Genomic DNA, 23,332 nt, shown 5'->3' with positions numbered 1-23,332 from the left:
TAATTAAATAATATAATTAAATCGAAGTGTTTGAAACATCATAAAGTTTAAAAATATTATGACATAAAAAAAAATTATTGCCTTTGAAGTAAAATAAAAATTATTTTCAACTTACCTATTAAATATATTCTTATAGGTTGTAAGGTTGAAAGAAAATGTAATTTATCGGGATTAAAGACCCTGATGATACCTCGAAAATAAAGACAATCTGAATAATAATCTATATTGCTTATTTTATTTCATTATCATCAACTTAGAGTACAAGTTAATTATAACTTCAAGATTATGAAACTCGAATATGAAATAAAAATAGAAAATTATTATTATCATTATTGAGTACCAATAACTAAATAACAACTTTGAAATATTCTAAAATAAGATATATTGCACAAATATTTTGCTAGCTAAAGAGCTCATTCTTCCCATTCATGGCATTTGCTAGCTAAAAAGCTCATTCTCTACAAACTATATATCTTCATGGTTAATAGCTACACAATTGTAATTATTGCATCTCATAACCATAGATGAAACAATTTGTGGACAATCATCATCGTGCTCACATTCACGTATACGTGCTATAATGGAAAAATAAAATTAAGTAATATTACTAAAATGAGATAAAGTATTGTCTACAAAGTAAATAAGAAATTAAATTCAAAAAGGATGAAAAAGTGGCTTACGGTAAACTCGCGCTGCGACCAAAAATAAGGAAAGAAAGTAGAATCATTACGTAAACAAAGAGAATAAAATAATGTTACTAATATAGAATCATTGCATAAACAAATTTTAGAATTTCAGCCATATTTTTTCTTTTTTTTTCTTTGCTTATAAAAATGTATATAGTTTTATCTCTTTATAATGTGATTCAATTCTCTCCAAAAATAATAAAATAATTTTTAGCACTTATGAAGTTAATGAAACGTCTTTCCTAATATTAGAATCATTATTTTATTAAAAAATTATTATTAAATGTCTCTTAAGTAGATGAATGAGGTGTGTTTATCTTTTGTCGCACTAAGTACACATTATCCGGTTACTAAACCACATTTTAGTAGGTTATTGGAAAACTGATGTATCTAGTCTATATTAAATATTACAACCTATTTTAATTAATCCTCAAATTGTTGTTGATTTTCCTATATATCATGTGATATAAGAAATTTTTTATAGCAAGCTTAACAACCTAATGTGTGACTCCTAGTCCTAGGCCATAGAAAGTTTATAGCTAATGTGTCTGTTCAATTTTAAATTCATCAATATTACATCAAAGATAGTAAGGAAAGTTTATGATTTTTTAATATCTTCTACATAAAAATGAAAATAATTATAATTTATTATACAAAGTATACAAAATATAAATATTCATCACTGATCTATCAGTTTATAGATAATATTTCAAGAATCAATTCTTAAAATTGGGAGGTAGGTGTAACTCAACCCTATAAAACCAGTTAGTAAAATGAGAATTGTCTTTTACTTATAAACTTTTGTCCATGTCAACTCATATCCAATATGAGACTTCTTAACATACCTCCTCACGCCCAGCACTATGAAATAGAGATCAATATTGAACTTATCTTGACATTGTGGTAATTGATATCGGCAACCGCGAAGAAAACAACACGAACCTCATAATTAAGCGCAAATGAATATGAGGCGTGACGAAATCAATGTCCTTAAAAATTTATTTGTCTCATAAGCGCAATGTCCTTCTTAAATATGAATCATATCTAAGATAACGGAATAACTCTTATTTTTTAATGATCAGACACATGGAAATGTAATCCATCAACAAGATATTTAGGAGGAGACAACAAAGAACCGTTGGGAGGATAGTGGTTCTTTTTTTTTCTTCTTGTATAGCTATATCTTGTTTTGTGGTTTTTTATTTCAACGTATATTTTCCATGTAACCTTTATATGAAAAATAAAGCAAGGATAATCTCATTAAGGTTTTGAGGAAACAAGGGATAATAGTAGGAGGCAGACAAATGAGTACGTTACTGATGTTAGCTTTTAAAAGCCCTTTGACCAAGTTATACTAAGCAATATATAGTCATTGAAATAAACTTGAAAAATAAGGTTTTGCCAAGTAAATTTCACATGGTTAAAAACAAAATATAATAAGAAATGATTTTGATGAAATTTTGAAATAACTCAAAAATTACAAGATGAATTGTGCGCCGTTCTTAAAAAAAAATGATTGGTTGTTTTAATTTTAATGATAAAATGAATTTTATTTACTAAAACACCTTTATTAATTGCGGTTAGTTGAATATATAATTAAGCTTGCATTCTACAATCCCATTCATTTTTCTTCTGATTTGCCAAATACCAAAATCAGAAAATTTTCTTTTCTTTTATCCACCTCTCTCTCTCTCTCTCTCTCTCTCTCTCTCTCTCTCTCTCTTGAGAAGTTTTCCACCATTGTCTTTTTATTTTATTATCATCATCTTACGGTACAAGTCATAACTTCAAGATTTTTTAAATTAGAGTATGAAACATAAATAAAAATTAATAATTAATTATTCGGTTCCATCACAATAACTAATAATAAAATGACATATAATTAAATACTATCTTGCACAAATATTTAGCTAGCTAAAGAGCTCATTCTCAATCGTAAAAAAAATAAATAAAATAAAGAGCTCATTCTTCCCCTTCATGGCATTTGTGTATCTTGGATCTCTGAAAAATTATTCTTCATTAACATTGTTAACAACTACACACTTGTAATAAATACACCTCATAACCAAAGGATATGAAACAATTTCTGGACAATCACCGTCATGTTCACATTCGTGCAAACGTGCTATATATTGAAAAATAATAATAAAATAATATTTATTAAAATCAGATAAAATATTGTGTACACTACAAAGTATAAATTAAGAAAATTCGAAAAGGATGAAAAAGTTGCTTACGGAAAAATTTCGCTGCGACCAGAAATAAAGAAAGAAGTAGAATCGTTGCATAAACAAATAAAGAATAAAATAATGTTACTAAAATCAGATAAATTATTGTGTAGAAAGTAAATAAATAAGGAAATTTGAAAAGAATAAAAAGTGGCTTACGCATATATTTTTTCTGTGCATCAACTAAGGAAATAAATAGAATCATTACATAAACAAGCTTGAGAATTTCTGCCATATTATTTTTTCTTTTTTGAATGTAAAAATAGGATATCATCATTTTATCTCTTTATAATGTATAAAGCTCGTTCTGTCCAAAAGCAACTAAATGGTTTTAATCACTTATCGAGTTATTGAAAAGTCTTTCCTAATATATTAGAATCGTTATTTTATTAAAGGGTTTTGCTAAACAGTGCCCAGGACACTCTTTAAGCATTTTATTTAAAGAAATAATTTACTCAAAAAACAAAACATTTCAATTTTCGAGACGTTGACTTCACACATTAATAAGTTTTCTTTGGTTTGTCAAAAAAAAAAAAAAATTGGTAAGGTCGCACTTAATAAGTTGTTCACACATAAGAAATTTTTATCATTTTATGTATTATTTTTTCAACCTTTAATAAGAATTCGATTCTTGAACTAATATATAAAACGAATGTTCTGTTGACAATCTAAATTTTCTTTTGCACATTTCCACTAACAACTTGAAATTTTTATTTCTTAAAATACTACCGCAAAAAACAATTCGTTGGTTCATGTTGGATTTTCTTTATGTATTATAATGTCTGTTTATTCATACTTCAAAATTTCAATTGATTTATAGAAAGTAATATTAGCCACCTAAATCTTCAAATTATTGTTGATATTCCTATAGATCATGTGATTAAATGTAAAAAAAACTGTCCATAATGTTGAGATGACTAGGTTAAACTCCAATCTTTTAATTTTGTGTGTGTTGAATTTTCAACGATTTACATTTTTGTTTATCTAAAAAAAGTAGAAAAAAATAGTTTATAGCAATAAGTTTAACAAACCTAATATGGCGTACTAGTCGTGATTATTTTTGTAGTTTAATTTATGACACCTAGGCTATAGAAACTTTATAGCTAATGTGTTTGTTGAATTTTAAGTTCACAATATTTTTTTTATAAGAAAAAGAATTAAATTACTAAATACAATGAGGCAAATTAACTCCTCTTACATCATCTTCTAGAAGAAGTTTTAAAGCAAAAGGAGAAACATAAAAAAAATGCAATTAAAATCTAAAGAAGAGTGCCCGAGATTTGCTAACAGGTCAGCACATCGATTAGCCTCGTGATAGACATGAAAAACTGAATAGTTCTCCATCCGGGACAGTGGAGAAGAGAGATTACTTGGAGAAGAGATTGGAGGAAGGCATTTGGAGTTAAGCCTGAATTAACCATATTAACCACGGCCAAAGAATCCATTTCAAAACTGACGTTTCTGATATTCATTTGACTTGTCATATCTATTCCAATCAATACATCAAATCAACTCTTTTTCTCACTGATGGCAATCAATTATATGATTTTTTTAGTACTATTTTAGAGTAGTTTTTAGTAGTGTTAGTAGCAATTGAAGACCAAAAGCAAACAAATACCTAGATAAATGAAGTTACTTGGCCAAGAAGCAAGAAAAGTAGAAAAACATAAAAAAAAGGACAAAAAAGTAAGAAAACGCGCACACCATCGTACCCACGATGAGATACATCGCAGCAAGATGAAGGCGGTTGAAGTAATTAGAAAATCTATAGAACAATATCGTGGCCACGATGAGACGATTTTGAACAGTATCGTGGCCACGATGCATACGATGGAGCGCAGGAAAAAGCTCAAATCCAACTGAAAAACTGTAAATAGAGTCTTCCTCCTTCACAATTATTCATTCAGAAATATTGAGTTATTCCAATATTCAATAGAGTTAGGAGAACTCTAAGGAGGAGGCAAGGAGGGCCAAGGAACTCCGAGGCAATAAGGTTCCTTTCTTTTTATTGTCGTTGTAATTTATTTTTCCTAGGTTAGGTCGAGTAGATGAACTCCCTTATGAATGCTTGAGACATGTAATTTGGTTCGAACAAGTTTATATTCGATTGTTATTTAGTTATTTTCTATAATTGTCTTGTTTTAATTCTTTGTTCTTAATCTTGATGATCATGTTATAGAACAAACCCATATGAATTAGTTGATCTCGTGACAAAAGACTAATAGGCTCGAATCTAAAAACAATTCAACCGACCAACATGACACAATTAAATTCAGTGCCTGAGGAAGGGGTAGGATTAAGATGTACACTTAGTTAAATTCTGCATGTTTAGGGTTAATCAAACAAGGTAAGAGAGAACACGTGAGAACTTGTTAAACATTGAACTTGTTAAGGGTAAGGACGTCTTTTTAAGGCTGAACTCGTTAAAGGTGAGGATACTATAAAAACAAGGGGAAAACCTACCAACGGTTGACTAAATTTTATTCAAATTGCAATAGAAATAAGGAAAGGTAACACTAAACTTATTTTAATAGAAATTAATCTGTCGGATAATAACAAATAGTGAAGTAAAATATAATGTCGATTACCAAGCAAGAATAAGGGATGGATTCGAAACACTTAACCACCTCGTGCGTCTACTCGTACAACCTTTTATTTTAATTGCCTTTTATTTCTTGTTATATATTTTAATTGTTCTTTTAATTGCAAAACACTCTCAAAACCATCAAAGCGAATGCAAATCACCTTTACTTTCTAAATTCCTAAGTGAAACTAGTAATTTTAGCACAATCCCTGCGGAGACGATAACTTACTACTTTATTACCTGATAATGATTTTGTGCACTTGCAGAAAATTCTCATCACTCACTTATTTTTCTCTTCTCACTTTCTCTTCACAATCAAACACAACATATAAGAGAGCAAACCGAAACTTTTTTATGAGACCAATATAAAACCAAAAATATCTCTAAAGAAATAGCATACTAATTAAACCTTTATTTTATTATCATCATCTTACATTACAAGTCATGCCTTCAGGATTTTTTAAATTAGAGTATGGAACATAAATAAATAATAATAATAACTATTTGGTTCCATCACAATAACTAATAACAAGTGACAACTAATAAAATATTCTAGAATAAAATATCTTGCACAAATATTTAGCTAGTTAAAGAGCTCATTCTTAATCGTAAAAAAATAAATAAAATAAAGAGCTTTTTTTTTTCTTAAAATAAAATAAAGAGCTCATTCTTCCCCTTCATGGCATTTGTGTATAATTATTCTTGGCTGTTAACAACTACACAATTGTAACCAATACACCTCAAAACCAAAGGATATGAAACAATTTCTGGACAATCACCGTCTTGTTCACATTCATGTAAACGTGCTATATAATGAAAAATAATAATAAAATAATGTAATTAAAATGAGATAAAATTAAAGATTGTGTACAAAGTATAAATAAGAAAATTCGAAAAGGATGAAAAAGTAGCTTACAGAAAAATGACGCTGCGACCATAAATAAAGAAAGAAGTAGAACATAAACAAATAGAAAATAAAATAATGTTACTAAAACAAGATAAAAATATTGTGTGTAGAAAGTAAATAAGAAAATTTGAAAAGGATAAAAAGTGGCTTACGCTTACGATATATGTATTTCGCTGCGTCAATAAATAAGGAAAGAAATAGAATCATTGCATAAACAAACTTGAGAATTTCAGCCATATTTTTTCTTTTTTGAATGTAAAAATATAATATCATTTTACTCTTTATAATGTATTAGAGAGTTTTAATCACTTATGGAGTTATTGAAAAGTCTTTACTAATATATTAGAATCATTATTTTATTTAAAAAAAAAAATCATGATTAAATGTCTTTTAAATAGACGAATGTGGTGTGTGTTACCTTTTGTCACACTTAATAAGTTGTTTACACATAAGAATATTTTATTATTTATTTTTTTCAACCCTTAATAAGCATTTAATTCGATGCTTGAACTAATATATAAAATGAGTGTTCTGTTGACAATCTAAATTTTCTTTTGCTCATTTCCACTAACAACTTGAAATTTTTATTTCTTAAAATACTATTGTAAAAACAATTCTTTGGTTCATGTTGGATTTTGTTTAGGTAATATAATGTTTGTTTATTCATACTTCAAAATTTCAATTGATTTATAGAACGTAATATTAGCCACCTAAATACTACAATTGTTTGTTTTAATTAATCTTCATATTATATTGTTGATATTCCTATAGTTCATGTGTAAAAAAAAAAAAATTGTCCATAAATTCTATAGTTGACAGAAATGCCGGGATGACTAGGTTAAATTCCTATCTCTTAATTTTGTGTGTCGAATTTTTAACGACTTACTTTTTAGTTTATCTAAAAATTGTAAAAGAAAAGTTTATAGCAAGTTTAACAACCTAGCATGGCATAGTAGTCATGAATTATTTTTTATAATTTAATTTATGACACCTAGGCTATAGAAAGTTTATAGCTGTTGAATTTTAAGTTCACAATATTAAATTCAATATAGCAAAAAAAATCATAATTTTTAATATCTTCTACATAAAATTGAAAATACTTATTGTTGGGAATTGCCTTGAAAACGTGGAAAAACAGCAAAAGCTGCTGTTTTGGTGGCCCGGGCGAAATTCTGGTGCCCCGGGCGAAAATTTCAGTAGAAATGGAGCTGACATTCTGTTTTCGTGCCTTAGGCGGAAAAGTCTATGCCCCAGGCGGAAATCTGTGCCCCAGGCAGAAAAAGTTGGGCCCCGGGCGGAAAAACGCGTAGTGTTATATTTATGTCACGTTTTCTGGTATTATGTGAGGAGAAATTAGGGTTTCTTCATCCAACAATAATCTATGATCAAAAGGGGTTCCTTTTGGGTATATTCTAGGGTTGGGGAAGTGTTTCTAACACCTTGTAATCACTGAAATCTCTTGGTCACGAGAAGAGATTTGGGAAAAGAGTAGAATTAGGGTTGAAGTCTAATTCTTGTAACTCTTTTGTAATGAATCTTTGTAATCAAGAAGGAAGTTTGATAGTGGATTGGAGGGTCTCTCTCCCCCACAGTAGGTCGGTTTTAACTGATCTGAGTAAACAATTTTCATCGTGTCTTTTATCGTCTTTTGGTAGTTCTAGCTTTTGTTGATTTATTGATTATTGCTCATCAATTTTGTTTTGGTTGATTCAATTCATTTGTCCCACACATTAAAAGTATTATTAGTGTGGTTTTCGATCCGAATTCACAACAATTATAATATATTAATTAGATTATTTTTTTATAAGTTAAAAACATCGATAAAAAAATTAAACATTACAGCTATGTTAATACCTCGTAATCATCCATTAAGAGAGAGAAGTGTGTTTGATGATCAAAATGTCTATCGAATATTTTTATATAAAAATGAGCGGAAAATTATAATAAATAGTTATAGTTATGATTTATTATACAAATCATCAAGGAGATAGATGTTAGAGTCTCTATTAAAAGCAAAAATTGAATTTTTAAGTTGATTGAATAAAACAATAACATTATCGGTATGTCCTCTTCTTTTTCTTGATATAGTAGTTTGTCACCCTCTTCAATTAATGTTAGGACAATTCGTATTCATATATTTAAAAGCAACTTAATTGTTTTTCTGGTATAAGGTATACTGAGATAGACTTCAAAAGTTTACAAAAGCATTACACAATGAAATGATATAGAAAACAGATTTAGTCAATTCCCAAATAGGGGCTCGACCATCACCGATGGTAGTTTGAAACTAGATTAGTTGCCTTCAACCACCAATATGATTGTAGAGTTTGACCTTTGCATGAAGGAACGTCACGCTCGCATGCCACCTGATGAAAGTAAACTGAAAAAAGTGGTCTAATAGATTTTGGGAATCCACTGACGAAAGTCAATCCATGCACGACCGAACAAATGACCAAAGAGAACCGAAGATGCTGCAGGAGAGAAATAAGTGTTGAGCTAACTCGACACCACCACATCCGGACACACAAAAGTGAGCTTCTAGAATAATAATGCCTCGAGTAACTAAGTTTGTTTTTGTTGGCAGCCTATCTCACAAAAGTCTCCATACAAATATAAAAACATTCAAAAGAATATGTTTGTGTCAAATAAGATCTTCACCTACCTCCAAAGAAACTGGGCTCATGTGAAATCAAGAGCTAATATAAATTAAAATTAGTTTTTTAAATTTATCAAATAACTGACAATCTGACTACACTTAAAAAAAAAATCAATAGTTACTTCTAATAATAGTGACTATTACCGATTTCCACTACATGTTGAGATTATTTTACCAAAAGTCCACAGACATTCATTCATTCATTTATTCATGCATGCTTTCTTTTTATTTGTGTTGCAAAATGAGATTTTTTATTTTTAAATAACAATTTAAATATATAATATTACATAAATATAAAAACGAATGAGGTACAAGATAAAGTTTAGAAAAATAAAGAGGTATCAAAAGTATACTCTACTAAATTCTACCAACATATAAAATTGAAAGAAAATAAGAAGGCACATCACCGACATACTAGAATCACTCTTAAACTCATTCATTCATGTAAACATTTGAACCCTCTCCTCCGAATCCATGCTCATTTCCTTGTCTCAGGTCTCTTCCACCAATTCAACTCACCTCAATCAACATTCACAAACCCATCTCGCATTCTTTGTAATTCATTTGATTAGAGCTTATTGTAAACTTCAAAAGTTCCATAAGGTATAAAGTTGTATCATAGAATGTTGGAAATGGGACTTGAACCTGATAAATATACATTTACCTTTGTTTTCAAGGCTTGTACCGTTGATTTAGATTTTCATGAGGGTGTTTCTTTGTAATTTACAGATAGTCACTTCACTAAATATCCAACGAACCGCAAATTGGTTCACACATACGTACCGGTTCGCAATTCATTTGCGAATTGGTTCACCATAATTCACAGGAAACAGCGAACCAATAAATGAAATAGCGAGCCAGAGAAGGAATAATCATCTCTATATTTGAGCGTAATTATAAAAGCTCAATAAATGAATATTTAACTATTGCACCCACTTATGGAAATGTTCATCACTTTAATAAAGTGAGATAAAGCTAAGCATACTAGTGGAATCACCATGCTTGTTTTGAAATATACTTATTGTGTCTTATGCCTGCTTGTGTTTGCAAAACTCCCGATGTGAGACTAATGTTACCGTGCTTTATCTTGTATTTCAAATTGGTAGTAAAAACTCGGACTCCCCTTATTCCTTTTACAATTGGGGTATACACCCTGCTTTATGCTGGAATCGATAGAGTTTGTCGGGGTGTCATTTTGGGCCTCGACGGGTTAGGAAGATTGGAGGCCCTCTTGTTACTTTGTCCTACCTGTGGTTGATTTTTGTCTCTATCTTCCTGAGGGAAATCTTTCTTCTCGTGGTGGTGTCTTTGAGGGGCTCTATTGTGGTGGTGGTGGTGTGTCTCGTTGTTTCTTTGTAGTTTTATTTGTATGTTTGTTTTTTCTATCTTACCTTAGAGATTGTTAGATTTTTGTGGAGTGTACTTTTGGTACCTCTTTATTTTTCTGAACTTTCTCTCACATTTTTTTCGTTTCTATATTTATATATAATATATTTGTCATTCAAAAACAAACAAACAAACAAACCTCATAGATGAGTGAACATGTGACGGTTGGAATATCATCTTTAATGTGACTTTTGTTAAAATGTGATTTTTTTCATCATGTATTTGGTTGTTTTTAACTAAATAATATTTTAATTCATAGTGTATCAAATATAACGTACCATGAACTTAAATAGTGTACCGACTATGTATACTCCATAACATACTAAATACTTTGAGGGTCGCATATCGCGTACCATGTACCGAAGTGAATTGCAAACTATATATGAAGGTATACAGTATACTAGTGTAATTTCCTCCTGCATGAAATCTAATTCCGTATTTGGATAGGTATACTGGTATTTTATATCTAGAGTTATCGTAATAGGCATGGGCCATATTATTTTGAATTATGGGCTAGTACTAGTGTAAATAAGTATTTGTATTTATTTTTTTACTAACATGTGAATTTAGTGTTGAGATTTACTCTATATTATTTATTTTATTTATGATTTTTGTGTTAAGATGTGTATTTTTTATTTTATTTATTATTATCTGGTTTTAACCGGTTTTATATCAGTTAAACCGATTCAACTATTTTTTTATATATTTATTTATTTCGATTTGATTTTTAAAACATTATTTTAGAGTACAAGTCATTAACTTCAAAAATTTTGAAATTAGAATATGAAACATAAATAAAAATATTAATTATTCTGTTCCATCATAATAACTAAATGACAATTAATTAAATATTCTAGATATATAAGATAAGATATATATTGCACAAATTTAGCTAGTTAAAGAGTTCATTCTTCCTTTTCATGGCATTTGTGTAATATCTTGAGCCTGCGATAAATTATCCTAATGGTTAACAACTATACAATTGTAATCAATACACCTTATAACCAAAGGGGATGAAACAATTTGTGGACAATCGTCGTCGTATTCACATTCTTGCAAACGTGCTATATAATATCAAAAAAATATATAATGTTAGTAAAATAAGATAAAATGTTGGGTACAAATTACAAATAAGAAAAATCGAAAAGGATGACTTACGGACATACGCTGAGACCAGAAATAATGAAAGAAGTTGAATCATTGCATAAACAAATAGAGAATAAAATAATGTTACTAAAACGAGTAAAATGTTGTGTAGAAAGTAAATAAGAAAATTTGAAAAAGGATGAAAAAGTGACTTACGAAGCTTAGGATTTTGAAGCTTAGGATTGTATCTTGCTGCGTCAATAAATAATGAAAGAAATAGAATCATTGCACAAACAAACTTGAAAATTTTAGCCATAGTTTTTCTTTTTTGCATGTAAGAATGTAATATAATTTTATCTCTTTATAATGTAAAAAGCTCATTCTAATTTAGCTTCTTCAAAAAAAAATGTAAAAAGCTCATTCTCTCCAAAAAAAAAAAACAATTAAATAGTTTTAGTCACTTATGGAGTTATTGAAAAGTCTTTCCTAATATATTAGAATCATTATTTTATAAAAAAAAATCAGATTAAATGTCTCTTAAATAGATGAATGCGGTGTATTTACCTTTTGTCACACTTAGTAAAAACGGGTATTGTAAAATTTGTTTATTCATTCATACTTCAAAATTTCAATTGATTTATAGAAAGTAATATTAGCCACCTAAATACTACAATTGTTTTAATTAATCTTTAAATTATTGTTGATATTCCTGTAGATCATGTGATTAAATGTAAGACAAGTTTTTAGCAAGTTTAACAAGCTAACATGGTGCACTAGTCGTGATTTTTTTTTTGTTTTTATGATTTTGTGACTCCTAGGTTATAGAAAGTTTATAGCTAATGTATATGTTGAATTTTAAGTTCATAATACTACATCAGCAAAAAAAGTTCATAATTTTTAATATCTTCTATATAAGATTGAAAATCATTATAATATATTAATTATAATTAGTTTTCGATAAGTTAAAAACATGGTAGGAATCTCGCACTATATATGCAGGAACCGTGATTTGAACCCCAAATGCTGCATTTATTCACCTTTAAGATTGATTTTCTAGCCACTGGGCTACTTAACAAAACAAACATCTAAACATAAATAAAAAAAAATAGACATTAATTTTAACTATATTGACACGTGAAAGTCACTCCTAATTATAATTTATTCTACAAAGCATACAAAATAGTATAAATGTTAGTCATCATCTCATTGACTGACCTTGACCCTTTTGGAGTCATATCTAGGATTCAGAATTTACCTCGATTTGGTACAGCTATCGCGGTCCGCACCGAAACGGTATATTACCCCTAAATGTCTAATCAATTGTTGCGCTTAACGAATAATCTATTAATTAATTAATAATATTTTTGGAAAACAATTAATTAAGAGAGAAAAGTGTGTTTGATGATCAAAATGTCTATTGAATATTTCTAGATAAAAATGAGTGGAAAATTACAATATAGGTATTGATTATACAAATCATATCAAGGAGATAGATGTTAGTCACTATTATAAGTAAAAATTGAATTTTTAAGTTGATCAAATAAAACAAAAGCTTTGTCAAATGTCACTGACAATTCATATTCATATTCATATATTTCTTTCCGTCACTATTTTTATATGAAAAATGTTAAACAATGTCTTGGACAGTAGTTAAACATATGGGTCATGCTAACCGGTGCCCCCGGGGCACTGGTGTGCCCCCGGGGCACTGGTTAAGGAAACCAAAAACAGAAAGTTTTGAAAAGAAAATAACACTTTTTAAACTTTCAAGGAGTTGACTGCACAAACTCCAATGCCAAATTACTATTTTTGCATCCTTAACTAGTGCCTCGGGGGCACTGTTTAGCATTTTCCTAAACATATTAATAAGAAAATTTTACTTTGAAATGTGTGCATTCAATACCTTAAAAATGTAAAAAGTTACTCTTCTATCTTTAACTTTGTCATTAATTTCCATTTTTAATATGGTTAGCAAGTGTCCCGACGTCGCATTTATTATTATTATTATTATTAGGAAAATATTAACATGTGCACCAAAGGCACATGTTAAGGAAGCAAAACTAGAAATAATTTATTGAAATTTGTGTATTTAACATCTTAAATATTAAAAAAAAATTATAACATTAAATACAATTTTCTATATTTAGAATCTTAACACGTTCTTTTGAAAATTATCATAACCCTTATTATTATTAGGGTCATGCTAAACAGTGCCCCTGGGGCACTAGTTAAGCATACTAAAAAAGGAAACAAATGATAAAGTTAATGATGAGAGAGAATAACTTTTCACATCATTAAAACATTAAACGCACAATTTACGAGATAAAATTTCTATATTTGTATCCTTAACTAGTGCCCCCTACTGTTTAGCATTTTCCTTATTATTATTATCAATCCCTTTGAAAGTTACCTCCATCCATAAACCTAGGAAATGACAACATTGTTATGCATGATCTTCAATGAACATGAGTGTTATGAAGGCAAAAATGTCAAACATGAACAATATGTAAACATGTTGATTGTGATATCACTTTTGGTCAATAAAATCCTCCATCATCAATCCCACGAATGAGAAATTTCCATCCAATCCACGCAAACATGTTTCTCACCTATCCAACATTTACTATTTTTTTTTTTTTTTTTTCGGTTTTTCACCACCAGTTGAATCTGGTTCGGGGGTCAGTTCTGGCATCAAGTGGTTCCAGCCCCCTCCCGATCGCAGTTGTGGGGGATCGACTTCGTATTAGTACTATTATAAGCATGTATCCAACCTTTAATAAGAATTCGACTTCGTATTAGTACTTCCACATGTTGATATTATTTTACCAAAAATCCACAAACATTCATTCATTCATTCATTCATTCATGCTTCTTTTGATTGTGTTACAAAATGAGATTGAAAAACATTATTACAATTACATTGAAACATTCAAATTCACTTCACACTCATGCCTTTAAAATTCCACAACATCACAGCAATAACAACTACCTTAAACTCATTCATTCATGTAAACATTTGAACCCTCTCCTCCAAATCCATGCTCATTTCCTTGTCTCTGGTCTCTTCCGCCAATTCAACTCACCTCAATCAACATTCACAAACCCATCTCTAATTCTTTGTAATTCATTAATTAGAGCTTATTGTAAATTTCAAAAGTTCCATAAAGGTATAAACTTGTATCATAGAATGTTTGAAATTGGACTTAAACCTGATAAATATACATTTACCTTTGTTTTGAAGGCTTGTACTGGTGCATTAGATTTTCATGAGGGTGTTTCTGTTTATAAAGATGTGGTTTTTAAAGGGTTAGAATGTGATGTGTTTATTGGGACAGGTCTTATTGACATGTTTTGTAAAATGGGTCATTTGGATAGTGCAAGGAAGGTGTTTGATAAAATGCCGAAGAAAGATGTTGCTTCTTGGAATGTGATGATTTCGGGTTTGTCGCAGAGCTTAAATCCTTGTGAGGCGTTGGAAATGTTTTGGAGGATGCAGAGGGAAGGTGTGGAGCCTGATACTGTGAGTATATTGAACATTGCGCCTGCTGTTTCTAGATTAGAGGATATTGGTTGTTGTAAGTCCATTCATGGTTATGTTGTTAGGAGAAGTATTTGTGGTGTGGTTTTGAATTCATTGATTGATATGTATTCTAAATGTGGTGAGGTACATTGGGCTCGTCGGATATTTGACCGGATGCGGGTTATGGATGATGATGTCTCATGGGCAACAATGATGGCTGGATATGTACAAAATGGTTGTTACTTTGAAGTTCTTCAATTGCTTGATAAAATGAGGCATGAAAATGTTAAGATGAACAAGGTAGCAGTTATAAATGCTCTTTTGGCAGCTGCAGAGATGAGAGACCTGGAGAGAGGGAAAGAAGTTCATAATCGCGCTTTACAGATGGGGATAATGTCAGATATTGTTGTTGCTACTCCAGTAGTGAGCATGTATGCAAAATGTGGTGAGTTGAAGAAGGCTAATGAATTGTTTCTGAGTCTTGAAGGAAGAGATTTGGTTGCTTGGTCTGCTTTTTTATCAGCTCTTGTCCAAGCTGGATATCCTGAAGAAGCATTGTCTATGTTCCAAGAGATGCAGCATGAAGGTTTGAAACCAGATAAAGTGATTCTGTCGATTCTTGTTTCCGCTTGTGCAGAAAGTTCAAACCTTAGATTAGGCAAGAGTATGCACTGCTATGCAATTAAAGCAGATATGGAATCTGACACATCAACAGGAACAACCCTTATTTCAATGTACACTAGATTAGAATTATTTACTTATGCTATGACACTATTCAACAGAATGCAAAATAAAGATGTTGTGGTGTGGAATACTTTGATAAATGGGTTTACTAAATATGGCGACCCACGTCTTGCATTGGAAATGTTCCATCGATTGCAATTAAGTGGGATTCAACCAGATAGTGGAACCATGGTGGGTTTGGTTTCAGCTTGCGCCATTATGGATTACCTAGATCTAGGAACATGCTTGCATGGAAATATTGAAAAGAGTGGTTTTGAATATGATATTCATGTAAAAGTTGCTTTAATGGACATGTATGCCAAGTGTAGGAGCCTTTGCTCAGTTGAACAGTTGTTTCTCTTAACCAAGCATGTAAAGGATGAGGTATCTTGGAATGTGATGATTACAGGGTATCTGCATCATGGATGTGCCAATGAAGCAATTTGCACTTTTCGACGGATGAAATTGGAAAATGTCAGGCCTAATTTAGTCACATTTGTGACCGTACTTTCTGCCGTATCATATTTGTCAATAATAAGAGAGGCCATGGCTTTTCATGCCTGCATAATCCGAATGGGATTTTTATCCAGTTCCCTTCTTGGAAATAGTCTCATAGATATGTATGCTAAATGCGGACAACTCAGTTATTCTGAGAATTGTTTTCATGAAATGGAAAACAAAGACACTATCTCATGGAATACAATGCTTTCGGCCTATGCAATGCACGGCCAAGGTGAACTTGCCGTCGCTTTCTTTTCCCTAATGCAAGAGACTAATGTACGTGTTGATTCTATTTCCTTCATCAGTGTATTATCTGCTTGTAGACATGCTGGTTTAATTCAGGTAGGAAGGGACATTTTCACATCCATGTGTGGAAAGCACCACAATGTTGAACCCAATATGGAACACTATGCCTGCATGGTTGATCTTTTGGGCTGTGCTGGTTTATTTGATGAAGTTTTGAGTTTAATTAATAAAATGCCAAGAGAACCTGATGCTCAAGTTTGGGGCGCCCTTTTGGGAGCATGTAAAATCCATTCCAATGTTTCCTTAGGAGAGGTTGCCCTGCATCATCTCCTTAAACTTGAACCAGGAAACGCAGCTCATTACGTAGTTTTGTCAGATATTTATGCTCAATGTGGTCGGTGGAATGATGCCAGAAGGACAAGATCACATATGAATGATCACGGATTGAAGAAAATTCCTGGTTATAGTTGGGTTGGAGCTCACAAACAAGTTTCATGCCTTTCTTGCTAGTGAGAAAGCTCAGACACTTAGTTAGCACAGACTAACAGTTTACTTACAAATGCAATGGAATATTTTCTTTAAAACCGAACAAAGTAGAAGGTATGCAATCAAAGTTCCTCTTTCAAATTAGAAATGGAAAAGAAGGCTACAAGAATCACTATGTTGTGTAATCATGTGCAGTAGAATTTCAACACATTGTCATTATGTGTAACATTTGGAAACCTGGAATGTCTATCCCTGTAAGCTGTGTAATTTTTGGAATCCTCACTTTGCATTGCCTAGCATGTGCTGTTATACAGCAGCTGGAGGTGGTAATGGAAAGAAGCGACGATGATATGAATGATTTAGTGCGCTGATCAAATCTGCTTCCTAGAATTAGGATTGCAAACGCTGCAGAAGTAAGATCAAAAGAACAGTCTAATTCTACAGAAGATAACAACATTGGGAATGAAGCCATTGGAAGTTAGCCGCGGTCGCAAACGTCCTGAACAGAAATACTGGAGAGTACTGCCTGTTTTGCGTGTTGGTCAGATTTCACATTGCTTCTATGAGAAACAGATGGAAGGTTCTTATATACTTAACTTTAGGTTACTGTTTGAGATTATTTACAAGGAAAGAATCTTTGTTTATAAATTGCTTATTGCAGGTTATTTTGGACAATTTGGAATTATCAAGAAAATCAAAGTTACGAGAAATAAAAAGGTTAAGTTCCTAAACCTTTTTTCCATTGATCACTATTTGCTTACACTTGGATCAACTGATGATGTTCGACACCTGAGCTTTCAAGTTACTTGTTTTAGTTCAATTCATGGATTCAACAATCTTTAGTTGTTATTTAATTACCTTCTTCAGTGATAATTGATATTGCTTTTAGTTGATTGATATCTGTCAAGAAACAAGAGACAAGAAACAGTCATAAACTGTTAAGTGTCAAGCACAGTTGAAACTTATGCAGCATCTCACTCACTACATGAATGGATACTTGCTGTCTCTTCTCCCATATCTTTCCATACCTTAATTTTCATTTCTTCTCTTTCATAGACACCATAGTAACGATGCAAAATCAGTTTTCATTATAGTGTTTAATATATCAAGGAGATGGAAATTAACTCGCTGCATCCTTCAGCTATCTCTACCAAATTTTTAATGGCGTTCCAAAGTCCAGCCTCTTCCCTGAATTTGGACAGTCTTCTCATACCGAAACAAAATGACATCTAGTTTCCAAGCTATGGTTATATAAAGAACAATGATCCGGACAATTTACATTTTTACTTAGCAGTGGTTTCCGGGTTGGAAGGCAATATCTCGTTATCCTCCAAAGAAGATTTTGATTTTCTGAGAAATTTTCGTTTTCCAAATATGCATCCACCCCACAGGCACCTTTCAAATATCATTAGGGCCCCAATTGTTTTGTTCTATCTTGTGGAAATTGTGGTTTTATAGGAACCAAGTAGTAAATGCAGCACTGGAATTTATTGTGGAGTTTAATCACAGTTATGATTAATGCTCGTGTTCCTCATGTTATTTAGGTTGATGCAGGTTGTTTCCCGAATGGATTTACTACGTATGTGAGGATTACTCAGGTAACATTTCATTCTCAGCCTCCAGAAAAGAGAATTTGACAGTTGATCCTAAGCTTGCCGAAGCTCTAGCCATTCATTGGTGCCTGCAACTTGAAAAGGACCAAAATCTGAAGTATACTATAAAGCATGAGAATGAAGGGAGAGCAATTTTTGATATATGTTAAGTTATATTTTGTGTAAAGAGTCTAGCTTCAATATTTATTGTTCAACAATGATTCAAACAAATATATTACCAATAGTAGAAGAAACATGTGGAAAAATAAACGAAAATAGGTTCAATAGGTTGTTTCTTATTGTTTTGTTTGCATGAATCGACCCTCTCAACTTATCCACTAGAGAATGCCTTTTTAATGCAGCCACCAATTAATTTTGAGATTAAATAGGTTCTTTCTTACTGTTTCCTTGGCAAATTATAGAATTTGATTGTAATAATGATATTTGTCAAGGAGAAAACCAAATATTGCATTAAATCTTATAAATTGCCAATTATTCAAATCATTCCCACCTTTCTCACATCATTCCTTTTTTGCCATTTTATTATTTTTTTCAAATATTATGATAACAAAAATTAACAAGGAGAAAAACAACATCATCGCAAATTGGGCCTATAATAGTAGAAAAAAACACAATTTGTTTTAAAAAGAATCATGTTTTATTTAAAAAATAATAATAAAACTCATGCTTTATTTAAATTATAAATAACATTAGACATAAAATAATTATCATTGTAAATAACAGAAAAAGAGACGTATCATAATCAATGCCAATTTTAATTTAATTTGAAATAACTAGAGATAAAATTATGCAAAAAAAAAAAAAAAAAATTGTTGGGAATTGAATCAAAGACCTTGCATACACAAACTTCACAACTTACCACTAGTCCATTGATACAAATGAGATATTTATTGAAAATTGATAGTATATAACTATTAATGTAAGACTTTGAAATTTTATGGTGTAAAATTCTACCAAAATTTGGAGGCTCAATGTCGTCGCACATGTTGCACGTGCTATTGGGTCGGGCCTGAATATAGGTAAGTACACAATCCCGGGGGCACTATTTAGCATTACCCTTATTTTATTTCGTTAGTATTTATTGCTCTTTTTTTTTTTTTGAATTAATTTATTGCTCTTATCTAAATTGAGTCAAATATATAGTTAGCTGTGAATTAGTAAGCAAAAGCTATAAATCAAAGATTTATGGTTAGAAAGAGAATATTTTTATACTACAATAATTATTATTGTGCAGCTCGGCAACTTACGCTCCACACAAATTGAGATTATAGGAACGTTTACACTCCACACAATTTGGGATTATAGGAACATTTACGGTATAAAATAGAGTTTTTATTGAAAATTTTGTTTATTAATTAAAGGGGTTGTGTGGTTTTTTAGACGGTGATTTTAGGGATATCGTCAAGTCGACTCCATTTTAACCTAGTTGTTGATGCATGTCATAGTGGTGGAATTATGGAAGCTGTGGAAGAACAAATTGGGGATTCGACTTGGACTCCCAACCCAGATACACTCGCCGATTACATGCTGTAGCAACGTAGACATGACTGCGAGTTGGGAGTCAGTCTATCAGCGTGTCAGTCTTTTCAGCACGCTAGGTGCAGCCTTGGATGTTACGGCAACGGTGGAGTGTTTACGGACTCCGTGATCCGTTCCCTGTATGAGCATCGTGGATATGTAACAAATCAAGGTACCATATTCAACAAGCCACAGGTCGCTTTGCAAGGACTGTGTGTGTGTGGTTACGCCCAAATTCACCACGGATTTATTCACTTCTCAATTACCATCAACCCGGATTATATGGGTCGGAAAAGAAATGTAATCGACTATTTTTTTGGGGACCACTATAGGTAAAATTCCTTTTTATGCATATTCTTTCTTAATAATTTATAATTTTTTGCATATCCTTTCTGCATAAGTTGTAATTCTTTCTGCATATCCTTTCTTAATAAGTTGTAATTCTTCTCAAAGTCTTCATTCAAGATTTTTACTTTCTATGCATCTCCAAATATTTGTTGGTCTTTTCTCTTCTCCATATATGTCTTCAAATTTCGATTAGTGCTTGAGAAGAGACACAATATGATCTATCCAAATTTGTTTATGCATTTTGTTATACATGAATGGGAGGCTCGAACGATGATCGACAACAGAGAGTGTATATTCTTCAACAATTATGTTTTTAGCTTACTTGGAGGAAAAGTAAGAATTAAAAGAAATTGCACAAAAAAGGCAATGCACTTTAACATCATGACACGATTTGGAGAAGATAAATTGGAACAAATGTTTAACCGTGCCATAATGCAGTACATCACTCACGGGAAACAAAGCCCCGTCTTTTCTTACAAAGGCGTCTTTGTCTTCTCTAACAAAGTCGCCTTCAAACAAAGGTATGGTATATACAGACCACCAGGGAATCTTTTCGTTTACAAAAATAATAAAACTTCGTGAACTCATTTGAGAGGTATGTTATTTGAAGAACCAATTGTTTGACAATTTATGGGACAACTAAAATATAAAAGGCAATGTGGTATTGACACGGAAATCGATGCGAATAAAGAATTATTTAGCTAAAATAGAAAGAGTAGTGATATTTGTACATTAATTTTTGGGACAACAAATTGGGACAACATTTTTTCCTTCTACTTTTGGGGCAAAACCAATAAAGAGAAAGAAAGTAGGAGAGAGAATAAAAATATAATGAGAGTATGAAAGAGAAAGTTGTTTAAAAGTTGTTCAAAATTTGTTGTACAAATATCATTTCTCAATAGAAAGGACTTTTATGAAGAGTTGTCCGTATGTTGTTTAAAATTTGTTGTCAAAATATCATTTCTCCTCATTTGCAAAATTTATATCGGTTAAAACATCATTTGATCCTGACATATATATATATATATATATATATATATATATTGTACTTTACAAATTATTTTTCAAAGGATATAGGGGCGCAGCTTGTTGTCCGTCTACTTTTTGTTCATATGTAGTTATTACAATTATAAATAAAGAGAAAAAAAAGGTATTGCAATAATTTTACAAATTATTGGTGTTGAAATTACGTGGGTGTTATAGGGAATCATTCTCTCTATCTTTTGAAAGGTTATAGCGATTTATTTTTGAAATAGTGAGATTCATATAATTGATTTCATTTTGATGATATATAATATTTTTATTTTTATTCATTTAATGATATTATTTGATTTACATGTACCACTGTAATAATTTTTCTAAATAAAAGTTGTACCCAAAAATATTGTAAATAAAAGAATCTGTTTGATAGAACATAAAGATTTCTTTATACATTGTTGAGAAAGAAACAACACTAGAGACTTGAGAGAGTATATAAGTAGGCACTATCTTGTGTAAGATTTTAATAGGATTTATTACGTAGAAAAAGGAAGACAGATTCATGTTCGGATACATAAAAATTATAGAGGCACAAGAATAATCTTGGATTACTTTTTGAAACCCACAAAGTAGTATAAAACGAGCAGTGTCTATTGAAGCTTAGACATAGTAATAGTATTCCAAAATGGGTAAATTATGAGTCAAAACTATTACTTACTTCTACGCCTTTGGTTAACCCCTTATACCCACAAACTATTTTCCTTGGAACATGGCTCTTCTCCTAAACAAATTTCTATATCTTTGCAAAACATGAGGTGTAGTCTATCATTTCACATTGTTTCCAATTCTTGTAATGGCTTAATGTGGGGCTTCTTCCATCATATTTGGTCACAAAAGTAAAAGATGGGATGGTACTAGGTGTTGGAATGAGACATGATCAAAGAAGTGAAGATTTATTTAATTAACGTTGTTATGATGTGGGTTAGTCACAACAAATGTGTTGTAACAAGTATATATTGAAGAATATGATTTGAGAAGTGATTCTTGGAGAACAATTGAAAGTGCTAATTCATCCATGGTGTTGTGAATTTGACACTTCTTGTTTTGCAATGCATTTTAATGGGATTTATTATTGGTGGGGAAAAATTAAAGGCTTGACTACAACAATCCTTGCATTGGATGTGGGAGGTGGGATTCTTCGCACGGTATCGTTGCCAACAGATGTTGATATTAGTAGTTCAAGTGGAAGATATTTGGGTGTTTTAGGTGGGTGTATAACATCGGTTTGTCATAAATTTTGTGATCAAAATGCAAACTTTGACATTTGGGTGACGGAAGGAGATGGTGCTGTGAATTCTAGTTGGACCAAACTTCGAACTAAAGAGCATAGTTCACCTTGTGTGCCATTGGTATTTTGGAAGGGAAATGAGATTCTTGTAAAAAGAAAAATATTTGATAAAGTTAGATCTTATAATATTGATACAGAGGAAACTCATAATGTCAATATTGAGAATGGACAAGGGAGAGAATTTGCTGACATATATGAAGCTATATTTTGTGAAAAGAGCCTAGTTTCAGTCAACCCACAAACAAGGGTTGGATGTAGTAGAATGGGTTATTGAAGTGTCTACGTTTAGTTCAATAATGCTTCGAACAAGATCTTCTCTAGTGAAAGGAAACAAAGACAACTCAATATTATTCTCGTGAGCTACAAATCCTGAGACACTCATTCACTTTAAAGGAAAAAAAAACCACCACAACTTTTTCAATGAATTAAACCTCTCAAGCTTATCATCTTAAATTTGTCTTTTTATTGTAGCCAACAAATTAACCTCAAGGCTAAATAGGTTCTTTCTTAATGTTTTC

At 31.2% G+C, this 23,332-nt stretch overlaps 2 protein-coding genes, 3 long non-coding RNA genes and 1 pseudogene across 6 annotated transcripts; 2 read left to right on the top strand and 4 right to left on the bottom strand.

Annotated features, from left to right (window-relative positions):
• Nucleotides 1-299: 299 nt before the first annotated feature.
• On the bottom strand, nucleotides 300-864 carry LOC123891514. Its single transcript, XR_006803138.1, has 2 exons — nucleotides 681-864; nucleotides 300-575 (listed from the first exon to the last, which is right to left on the bottom strand). It is a non-coding gene; the product is annotated as an uncharacterized LOC123891514 (long non-coding RNA).
• Nucleotides 865-2,657: 1,793 nt separating this feature from the next.
• On the bottom strand, nucleotides 2,658-3,235 carry LOC123891513. The gene is made up of 3 exons (XR_006803137.1): nucleotides 3,074-3,235; nucleotides 2,924-2,935; nucleotides 2,658-2,811 (listed from the first exon to the last, which is right to left on the bottom strand). It is a non-coding gene; the product is annotated as an uncharacterized LOC123891513 (long non-coding RNA).
• Nucleotides 3,236-5,890: 2,655 nt separating this feature from the next.
• On the bottom strand, nucleotides 5,891-6,704 carry LOC123891512. The gene is made up of 3 exons (XR_006803136.1): nucleotides 6,558-6,704; nucleotides 6,415-6,426; nucleotides 5,891-6,304 (listed from the first exon to the last, which is right to left on the bottom strand). It is a non-coding gene; the product is annotated as an uncharacterized LOC123891512 (long non-coding RNA).
• Nucleotides 6,705-11,231: 4,527 nt separating this feature from the next.
• On the bottom strand, nucleotides 11,232-11,910 carry LOC123892100 (nodulin-3-like). The gene is made up of 3 exons (XM_045941939.1): nucleotides 11,750-11,910; nucleotides 11,610-11,621; nucleotides 11,232-11,511 (listed from the first exon to the last, which is right to left on the bottom strand). Exons 1-3 carry the CDS (start codon nucleotides 11,865-11,867, stop codon nucleotides 11,408-11,410), a joined length of 234 nt encoding a protein of 77 aa, XP_045797895.1. The 5' UTR covers nucleotides 11,868-11,910; the 3' UTR covers nucleotides 11,232-11,407.
• Nucleotides 11,911-14,293: 2,383 nt separating this feature from the next.
• LOC123891511 (pentatricopeptide repeat-containing protein At2g39620) lies at nucleotides 14,294-19,104 on the top strand. 2 transcript variants are annotated; one of them, XM_045941390.1, is made up of 3 exons: nucleotides 14,294-17,589; nucleotides 17,671-17,726; nucleotides 18,564-19,104. In XM_045941390.1, the coding sequence occupies exon 1, from the start codon at nucleotides 14,424-14,426 to the stop codon at nucleotides 17,031-17,033; it is 2,610 nt and encodes an 869-aa protein (XP_045797346.1). In that variant the 5' UTR covers nucleotides 14,294-14,423; the 3' UTR covers nucleotides 17,034-17,589; nucleotides 17,671-17,726; nucleotides 18,564-19,104. The 2 variants fall into 2 exon arrangements, with proteins under 2 accessions (XP_045797346.1, XP_045797345.1); XM_045941389.1 differs by having other exon boundaries at nucleotides 18,554-18,986.
• On the top strand, nucleotides 17,472-23,088 carry LOC123892099 (annotated as a pseudogene).
• The last annotated feature ends 244 nt before the right edge of the window (nucleotides 23,089-23,332 follow it).

This window comes from Trifolium pratense, linkage group LG6, assembly GCF_020283565.1.
Source record: "Trifolium pratense cultivar HEN17-A07 linkage group LG6, ARS_RC_1.1, whole genome shotgun sequence".
NCBI lineage: Eukaryota > Viridiplantae > Streptophyta > Magnoliopsida > Fabales > Fabaceae > Trifolium > Trifolium pratense.
Note: the sequence above shows the minus strand (reverse complement) of the source record. Positions and strands in the feature narration are given on the sequence as shown.

Bases quoted from the DNA above. Each gene is read 5' to 3' on its own strand.
- LOC123892100 (XM_045941939.1), bottom strand. From the start codon at position 11,867: ATGCAAAAAAGAAAAACTATGGCTAAAATTTTCAAGTTTGTTTGTGCA.
- LOC123891511 (XM_045941390.1), top strand. From the start codon at position 14,424: ATGAGATTGAAAAACATTATTACAATTACATTGAAACATTCAAATTCA.